The 10247-nt window shown below is 36.3% G+C and overlaps 2 protein-coding genes across 2 annotated transcripts; one reads left to right on the top strand and one right to left on the bottom strand.

Moving 5' to 3' along the window:
• Positions 1 to 2078: 2078 nt before the first annotated feature.
• LOC110881355 lies at positions 2079 to 2961 on the top strand. The gene is made up of 4 exons (XM_022129638.1): positions 2079 to 2163; positions 2276 to 2334; positions 2492 to 2506; positions 2614 to 2961. Exons 1-4 carry the CDS (start codon positions 2079 to 2081, stop codon positions 2959 to 2961), a joined length of 507 nt encoding a protein of 168 aa, XP_021985330.1.
• Positions 2962 to 6886: 3925 nt separating this feature from the next.
• LOC110884759 (nucleobase-ascorbate transporter 4) lies at positions 6887 to 10026 on the bottom strand. Its single transcript, XM_022132479.2, has 14 exons — positions 9780 to 10026; positions 9593 to 9690; positions 9298 to 9474; positions 9112 to 9212; positions 8924 to 8999; positions 8798 to 8857; positions 8541 to 8719; positions 8362 to 8458; positions 8069 to 8155; positions 7918 to 7976; positions 7726 to 7817; positions 7571 to 7648; positions 7325 to 7485; positions 6887 to 7236 (listed from the first exon to the last, which is right to left on the bottom strand). Exons 1-14 carry the CDS (start codon positions 9871 to 9873, stop codon positions 7018 to 7020), a joined length of 1578 nt encoding a protein of 525 aa, XP_021988171.1. The 5' UTR covers positions 9874 to 10026; the 3' UTR covers positions 6887 to 7017.
• Positions 10027 to 10247: the final 221 nt, after the last annotated feature.

Raw genomic sequence — 10247 nt, 5'->3', positions numbered from 1 at the left:
ACCCTTGCGCGGGCTCGCGCAAGGGAACCGTTAGACTTGAAGATAAAATCCTAAACGTCTCCGTGCGTCGGATATCAAGACTTAAACAAAGGAACCTTTTTTTGTTACAACAAGAAAGACACGTGGTAAGGGTATAACGGTTTACAGCTGTAGATCTTCTAGAAGCCTTAAATGCTCATCGTGCATGGCCATTCGGTTATAACTGAAGATGACGTGGCATAATCCTAGACACTCATCTAAATCACGATGAGGGCACTAACTTGGAGAAGGATCTACCCAAAAACCACTTTCCACGTGGCAACTCCCCAACCGTTGATCAAGACCCACGATCCGTGTGCGAATATTAACGGAAGGAAAAACAACCGCCAAACGGAAAAGCACTTTCCGTTACTATCTCCGTCGCACCATTTTCCCACCAAAACCGGTTATAAATAAGACGTTGCAGGTATGATCTCACAACTTACTTTCACTTCACTCTCACTTTCACTATTTCATCTTCTTCCTCGAGATCACTGTACTTATTCTCACGCCGGAGAGTGGTCACGGAGAGAACCCCCATTCTCCCCGTGGCGAGTCTAACGGCTTTCTATTTTGCAGTGATCACCGGAGAAGGAAACCAGCCAAACCCACGAATCAATGAGAGGATTAACCCTTTTATGCAGAGACTAAACCCCTGATCTGATTGATTCCGGTCAATTCGGACCACCGTTTCTTCAATTTCCATTGTAGTTTTCAAGTTCTCATAACTTAGGCGAGTTCCTTGTTGAACTGGACCCTATATCCTGTATATATATATATATATATATATATATATATATATTTTAAGATATTTGACTTTAATGATTTAAACTATGACTTATTGGCTGACGATAATCCTTATTGACAATGTGACAAACAACACTAATAACTTTCATTATTATTAGGGCAATCTCACTCTAACTAAAGAGTTGCGTCGTATGCCCCTGATAAACAATTGACTGCTTTTAATTCCAGTCTAATTATATAAATTGTGATAAAACGAAAGTAAGGAACATCTGGAGTTACTTTTCCATTAGAGTGTGATTGTCTTTAGCAATAATAGTAAAAGTTACGAGTCCACTGGTCACATTACCATTACAAATTATTATCGTCCAATACATCACATTTGGATCATCAAAATCCAATCTTCCCTATTTATTTATATGTATTAATAAACAAACCTTCTGTTTTTGGCCCTGACGAGGATATTAACTATGTTCTAAACAAACCATCTGTTAAATCTTCAATGTTTCTGTCATGGAGGGAACGTAATAAAGACCCGAATGACACATTGGCCCGTACACTTACTTATGTTCACTTCCCAACTTTTTATGTTTGGAAGCTTGATAAACGAGTCTAGGAACCTAGACAACGAGAAAATGCAATTGGCAGGATTCATTTCGTACCTCTGTCTCTAGGTGAAGCTTATTTTTTGAGAATTCTTCTTAACAAAGTTAAAGGACCAACATCGTTTGACGACATTAAAATAGTTAATGGTCACTTGTATGATACATTTAGAGATGCTTGCTACGCACTTGGTCTTTTGGATGACGACTCGGAGTATGTGGAGGCAATAAAGGAAGCAAATTTAACAGGAAGCGCTTCATATATTCGTACTTTATTTTGTACCTTGCTATTATCCAGTAGTCTTTCTAGACCTGAGATTGTTTGGGAAAATTCATGGAAATACATGACAGACGATTTTGTTTATAGATTAACCAAATACCATCGAGTTACATGTAAGTTTTGTTAACATTAATCCTTAGTATTTATATTTTTAAACACATTATTTAATGTTTTCATTATCATTTAAATTCGGTTATGTTAATATGATTAATTAGATACATGTTTCTAAGTCGATGTATTTTTTTTCTTTTGTATTTCACAGTGTTATCAATTCAAGAGCACCAACTCAAAAACTATGCTTTGTGCAAGATTGGAAAGTTTTTACTCATAAATAATTCATCTTTGCGAAAATCTGAAACAATGCCATACCCATATATGAGGAGCAGGCCTATGATACAACACACCTTGGAAATCTGTACGATAGTCAATTGACAATGTTAACTGGCGAACAACGCTTGGTTTTTGAAGAGATTATGGTAGCAGTTATCGGTAAGAACGGTGGGATTTTTTTCTTTACGGGTATGGTGGAACAGGAAAATCATTTCTATGGAAGACATTGTCCGTTGCAATTAGATCAAAGGTCAAATTGTGTTAAATGTCGCTTCAAGTGGAATTGCATCATTGTTGTTAGATGGTGGCAGGACTGCACATTCCAGGTTTCACATACCTTTGAATCTTACTGAGGATTCGGTATGTAATATAAAACCAGAAAGTGATGTCTCTAAATTATTGCATGAGATGAAACTGATAATTTGAGATGAAGCACCTATGATCCATAAGCATGCATTTAAAGCGCTGGATAGAACAATGAATGACATTCTCAACATTGACACATTTCTTGATTCAGATATCCGGTTTGGAGGTAAGGTTATTGTTTTTTGCAGCGATTTTGGACAAATATTACCTGTTGTTCCAAATGGTGGAAGACAAGAGATCGTTAATGTCTCATTATGTTCGTTTTATTTGTAGAGTAAATGTAAACTGCTAAGATTAACAAAAAACATGAGGTTAACCGTTGGAAGATCTACATCGACTGAAAAAATAAATAGTTTTGCCAAATGGCTATTGGATTTGGGTGAGGGAAATGTTGGTGGTCCAAATGACGGAGAAACAACGATTGAAATACCACAAGATCTTCTGATTACCGACGCATCTGACCCAATTGCAAGTTTAATTGATTTTGTTTATCCATCAATCTTGGAAAACGTCAACAATCATAATTATTTTAGCGAGCGGGCTATACTTGCACCTAAGAATGATGTTGTGCATGAGATTAATGACAGGTTGTTATCAATGTTTCCAAGCGAAGAAACATAGTATCTTAGCTCTGACAGTCTTTGTCCGACTTACGATGCAAATTCTACACAACAAACAATATACACCCCGGATGTGCTCAACGGTCTTAAAATATCAGGCTTACCAAATCATCGGTTAGTGCTTAAAGTTGGTGTTCCGGTAATATCATTACGAAACATTGACCAGCGGAATGGTTTGTGCAACGGTACAAAGCTACAAGTAAGAAAGCTGTATAGGCGTGTAATAGAAACGAAGATAATACCTGTGCAAATATTGGTAGTCGCACATATATACCTAGAATTAATTTGATCCCTTATGATAAAAAGATTTCTTTTGCTTTTCAAAGGAGGCAATTTCCACCGGTCGTATGTTTTGCAATGACGATCAACAAAAGTCAAGGCCAATCACTTTCAAGAGTTGGTTTGTACTTGAAACACCCTGTCTTCTCTCATGGTCAATTGTATGTGGCTTTATCAAGGGTAAAAACACGAGATGAGGTCAAACTACTAATACTTGACAACGATAGGAAACCTACAGATAAAACTACTAATGTGGTTTATAAAGAGATTTTCAACGAATTATGATCGTTGCATATTCATGTGTTTCAATTTATCGTCATAATCTAATATATTATGTTGTCTTTTACCGTGTATAAAATCATAATACTTAATGTCAGCGGTATTAATGAAAAAATTTTCTTTTACCAAACTGCGAATCTCACGGGTTCTTAAGCTAGTATATTAATAAATGTAAATGTTTGTTGACATTATGTATTACACCCTAACATATATAAACAAGTTAGACATGTACTAGAATATACCAAATTTTTGTTATTGTCGTATAAAAATAACTAAGGATTCGACTTAACCCAAAAAAGGTCAAACTGCCAACATTGTATTTTAAAAAGTTTCGTCCTAGATTTATATGTCGTCAATCAAGAATCGTTAAATCCTCATCATGTACTTGCCATGTGAGGCTATTTTGATCATTTGCCTTCAAAACATGTGAGGCTATTTTGTTGTGTTAAAAGTACTTCCTTAAAATGTTTATATGCTTTATCCGATAGAGATCATATTATTTAATAAAAAATAAGATTTCTACATCAAGTTTTGACTACAAAGTCAACAAAAGTCAATTTGTAGGTTAATCTTGAAATTTTTCTAAACTTAATGTTGGTTAATAGACTTAAACTAGAAATTAAAGTGGGTAAGATGAAATTTTTCCATACCAAATCACTGATAAATTGAAAGGCTGACTAAGTCAAAATATTTTTCATGTTAGCAAATTCGTTATTAAGAGTTATAGAGAGAATAACCAACGAATTATAGAGTGGAAAAGACAGGATTATCACGAAAAATGGTGTTTTAAACCAGGGCCGGCTCAGTAGGCTTGTCAACCTAGGCACAGGCCTAGGGCCATCAAAAAATAAGGGCCTCCAAAAAATAAGGGCCTCCAAAAAGTAAGGCCTTCAAGTTTTTAGAAAGTTTTTATATATAGTATATGTATTAGACCTAAATAAATACGTTTATTTCAAAACTAAACTAGTTTTTCACTAAAGGAGCTCAAAGCAAATATTGTTTAACAAAAAAAAAAAAAAACAGAGTTTCAAAGCCCATTTCGTATAAATTTCCAGCTATTACAACACAACAACAACCATCGACCTAATCATCATTATTCAGCGGCCTAAAGCCCCTAAAATATAGCCGCAATTATCGTTCCGACTTCCCATGGCAACCTGCTTCAATTTCTAGGCTATCGGCTATCACTAGACAAAAGTAACTGTAATCACCCATGGCGACGGGTCCATCGGGATTGAAGGAGCGTTTATGGGTGAAATTAGGGCCCCCTTCGCTGTTTGCTTAGGATCTCTAAAAACGTTAGAACAACCCTGTTTTAAACTTGCTCACTTCCATAATAAGCTTCGTTGGACCAAACTTTCTTCATTTGAAGGATATTTCAGTATTTCATGTTGAATAATGTGGAATTTTGAGTAAACTTTTATGGCAAAACATACAAAAAAAAATTAATATAAAAAGTCATATAGCATGTTTATTATTTATATTATTATCACGTTTAGTATGGTTATACGTTATTTAGTATTATTTTATAGAAGTTTATGTTTATTTTCTTGAATGTTATATGAATGTTCTTGCAGTTCTGAAAACAAAATTTGAGATTCTTTGAATTTGAAATATACTCACATATAAACGCAAAAACCCGAAAGTTTTTTTTTTTTTTTTTTTTTTTTTATAACTAAAAAAATATAGTCATTATACTAATAACACTATATATATCTTTTAGTTTGCTAACCACACGAAAAAAGGGCAATTACAAAGCAATGGCAGGTAGTCGGGCAACAAGTTGCTACCCCCTTTTGAATAGAAAAACCAATTCTACTAAATACAAAGTTTGAAACCCTTAGCGACGAAGAATTACTATTAACGACTTTTTGAATCCGAAAGTTAAATAAATAAAACTCAAAACAAAACACAAAAATAGAATCTGATTCAAAGAAACAAGACATAACTAACCAAATCTAACATAGACACGTGATCGTATACTAATCAAAATGAATATTGTTAGCAAGTTCTCTAGAATGATTATATGTTTATTCGTTTAATGATGACAAATACCTAGAATACATAGAAGGTATAAGACAAAGCTGGTTGAGTATGGGAGCAGAATAAAATATTACACACGATATATCATATACCTAACAAATGATATGACACTGAGGATGTGAATTATGACGAATTTAACACGATATTTAGAGGTTTGGATTTAGTCTAAACATGGTCAGGTCGGTTTCAGGTTGAACCGGTGAGCACATCTAGTGAAACAGGTTGTGTTTGTTGGTTGACCAGTTTAACCCAGTTTAACCGGTTTCAGGCTATCCGGTGGTCAACCTGACATGTACGTTGGTTGACCAGTTTAACCCATTTATTTAATTCTTAAAAGTATTTATGTAACAATAATTCCTTAAAAAGCCAGATGTTAATATAATAATATGCTACAATTTTAAAGCTATAATATGCAACAAAATGAATAAAATTCTTATTTTGGTTAAACAGGCCATGTTCGTGTCAACCCATGTGAATTGTGTTCATGTGCATAACATGATTTTCGGCCTTGTGTTGGGTTCAACCAACCAACCCGCGAACACGCCCCGTTAGGCTATCCGCTATGGTCTCATGCCCTTTATTAATCAACGTCACTCCCACATCACTGACACATTACCACACCACATCAATTCACTTTTTTTCACTAACCCTACTATGGTTTCACCCCCTCTCACTCCACACTACCTCTATTAAAATAATGTTAAAATATGAAAAAGTAAACAGATTATTTTATTGGTTGATGGGCATGGCCCCCACTACGTCGTCCTTCTCTCACACCGTTACCAGGGCTGACCCTGAGAATTCGTATACCCTGTTCGAGCTCGAAAAAATGTGCTTTTAGGCCTTAACGAAATTGGGTATTTGGCTCACTTTAGGTCTAAACCTAATGCCAAAGGGGTTAATAAATAATCTAAACCATAAGAATAGTTTTGTAAAGGGGCCTATGTTGGTGTTTGTATGGATGTAACCGATTAAACAAATATTTTACATATACATATTGGGTTTTTTTCATAAAAAACGTGCCTATCGAAATATCGGGCCCTGGCCGGTGGTCCTCCCCGCCCACCCCCAGGGCCGGCCATGGCCGTTACCACCTCCACGCTGGCCCCCTCCCATGCCCCAAACCCGCCCCCTCCGCCGGTGAGCCCCACCCCACCACGCCAACCGCCATGCCACTTGGACCCGGGCGTTAGCCCACAACGGGTGGTCTTATCAGCCTATATGACTCATGCATGCCGCATCACATAACTTGTACCCAGAAAACTAAAAAATCTTGTTTTAATCAAATAATAAACTTATAACCCGTTTTAAACGTACTTACACGATCAAGCAAGAACCGTCTTGTGCTCCGTTATATATAACAACACGAAAGGATACATTCTTGATATATGGATAATACAACATATTCACAAGAGCACAAGCCTGCATATCTGCTAAATGAACAAATAAAATACCATTAAACAGAAGGAAAGTACTTGGAAAGACCATATGGAAGTGAATAAAATTCTGCACTTCTAACATCCCTTTCAAAGTACTTAAACTTTCCCCACCAATGTCTCCCACCATCTGTTCTGACATCTTTGTGGTTGTATCCGAGAGTCCGGTCAAGAAACATACCAACGATGGCTGCTACTGTTGGCGGAGATGTAAATATCACCAGCATTAGTTCGTTGAACTGTAGAAAAACAGAATAACATAAATATTTAAAAAAGCGAAAAAAAAAATAATTATGAAAAATGGTTGCGGAAAATATTTGTATGTACCCAAGTGGATCTACTGCGAACAGGGCCGTATCCAGTTGTTACCACATAGTTGTTGAAGTATTGTGGGACGGAAAGACCCATGAAGAGTGAGAAACCAAGTATGAACTTTGTTCGGTAACTGTTAAGGTTGCAGTATTGAAGTAATCCTAGACCCGCCGAAGCTGCTCAAAATAAATAATCAATAAAAAAAGTGAGGAAACTATTTGGGCATGTAAGCGATTTTTATAGGTTAAGATTTATACTTACACATGTAGGCAAACAAGACACAGTATAGAGCTCCAATGATCGGTAAAGGTATAGAAGCAACAATCGCTCCGAATTTTCCTGGTTAAATAATCATTAAAAAATTTGAGAAAAAAATGCAACTGATTTGCTAGTTATATAACAGGAGCCGAACACACCTAAGATGGAAAATAAGAACATGAATCCTGCAGACATCTGAATCACTCTTCTGCTTCCCACTTTAGTGACAGCTAAAAGACCGACGTTTTCACTATCAAAAACACCACAGAAAAGACACCGGTAATGAACAAAAGTGAAAGAAACCGAGGTTATTATTAGACATATGCGCGCGTTTTGAGTTGATTTTATACACTGATGCAGTTGAGCCGATTCCCGTGCCCCATAATCCATCCATCAAGATACCAAGTCCCTGTAACATTTCGTCCAAAGTGATCAAACACGTTTGTAATCGAGCATCTTTAGATATGACATCAAATGAGTGATAATATTATCACTTCTCACCAGCCAAGCAGCTCCGCGACTTAAAACAGAAGATGGTACATGTGTAGCACTCCCATATCTCGCGGCTGCAATGAAAGTGCCTGTCGACTGTAAACAATATTATTATTTTTAAACGAAACTGAGGGACGCATAGCTGAATCTCAGTGGATCGTGACAGTAAGGCCACTTTACCACATACAATACGTCAATACCTTGTCATGTATTTAAATGAATGTAAACATGATTATAGATTAAGATTTATGAAATGGGATTGATGAACACGTTCACTAATTAGTAGTTAAATATATACAAACCTCGATAAGAGACACGAAAGCAGCTGCAAGCATTACAAAGGCTTCCCCAGCATGAACAGTAGGTTGACCCCATTGGAAAGGGTAAGGAAACTTGAGCCTGCATAACCATGTTACTCATAAAAAGTCAACAAAAGTGCTTGAGGAAAGTCAACTATGGTATTAATGATGATCTGGCTCACCATGAAGCACCGCTTACAAGACCAGAGCGGTCCACACGACAGCTGAACTGAGTGTTGGGCGGTCTATTTTTATACGCACCGGCTGCTGTTAAAAGGGATGCATATGCCCATACAGTTGCTACAGAGATTAGGACCGCAAACCGGTCAAGCCACTTTGATTTAAACCAGTAAGGAACATACTGCAAAATCCATTAATGCTATAATCAAGCAAAGTTCATTCATGAATTAAGATAACAAAACGGCGGTATTAGACTCACCTGGGAAAATAAAACTAGTAGAATCAACTCAGGAAGCCCGATCTCAATGCATTGGGCCAACTACAAAATGCATGCAGCGTTTAGCATTTCGCATTTAAAATAGAGTAAATGAAGTATTTTGATTACCAGAGGAAATCCTTGAGCGTAGAGACCAACTCCAACGAGCGTTACTAGAGGAACGGCTGATAGAGGGCTTAGATACCTGCACCAAGCAAACAGTATCGAACAATTTGGTTTACAGTTTATACTCGAAACCGGTAGGAACAAACCAAACCAGATGGTAGGATTTAATCAAATGTTTTAAAGATTCCAACCTGACAACAAGTCTCCAGATACCAAGAAACCCCAACAAGATTGGAAGAAGTGAAGAAATCATAAGTGCTCCTTGCATTCCTCTCATTGTATGACGAAACCTCTGCAAAACCAAATCTTTGTTGTACCATGATTGTTCATATAGAACCCAACAAACTCAAGAACAAAGTAACCGGTTAGGATCATACTTCGACGGGATCAAGGTAGATACTATAACGATCTTGTAAAGCGACGAAGAGCATAGGAACGACGAATCTAAACGATCCTCCAATCACCACAGGCAGCCGAGTCCCGAACAATGTTTGTAACAATGTGTTACATCCGGACACAAACAACATTGTTTGTATCAAACGAGCTTTCTCAACCTGCACATTGAATAAATTGTATGAAAAAATAATAATAATAATAATAATAATAATAATAATAATAATAATAATAATAATAATAATAATAATTTCAAACTAACTGAATTTAGTTGCTTACATTGCTACCACCCATTGGAGGAACTATGATGGAAGATATAATAACAATGGTCCCAAGCATCACTAAATAATGTTGAAAAGCAAGAATAACGGCTTCGGCTACATATATTAAAGTTCAAATATAAACCATATGTTATATACTTACTACATTAAAAAAAAAATAATAATAAACTACTTTTCTGACATACCCCAAGGAGGGTTACTATTGACACAAAACTCGACTCCGGGAAACTGATCTTTCACCGGATGTGGGGCGAATTTATCGTCTTTTGATCCTGTCATTTTGTATATGCGTTCTTGAGCCAAACTTGAGCTCGATGGAGCAAAGTTATGAAGTTAAGATGTAGCACGCTTGGTTTGAGAGCGCACACGCGCTATACTGATGTATTCAACGGGTATGTATTTATAACATGATAGAGAAGAAGTTGAAAAATGGTGGAAGATTGAATGGGGAATAAATTGAAAGTTTTATGGTGATATATGATTTTAAATCAGGTGTGGTGTGGTTGAAGTTAGGATGGAATTTTGTGTTTAGATAACAACCTAATCTTACCAACAATTTATGACCTTCTCATAGTAAAACATTAGGTTATCAAACCAAATTTTAATAATTATTTTGAAGACTTGAAGTTTGAGTAAAATTATGATTCTAAGAC

The sequence above is a fragment of the Helianthus annuus genome, chromosome 10 (assembly GCF_002127325.2).
Source record: "Helianthus annuus cultivar XRQ/B chromosome 10, HanXRQr2.0-SUNRISE, whole genome shotgun sequence".
NCBI lineage: Eukaryota > Viridiplantae > Streptophyta > Magnoliopsida > Asterales > Asteraceae > Helianthus > Helianthus annuus.
This window is presented reverse-complemented; position numbering and strand designations above follow the sequence as displayed.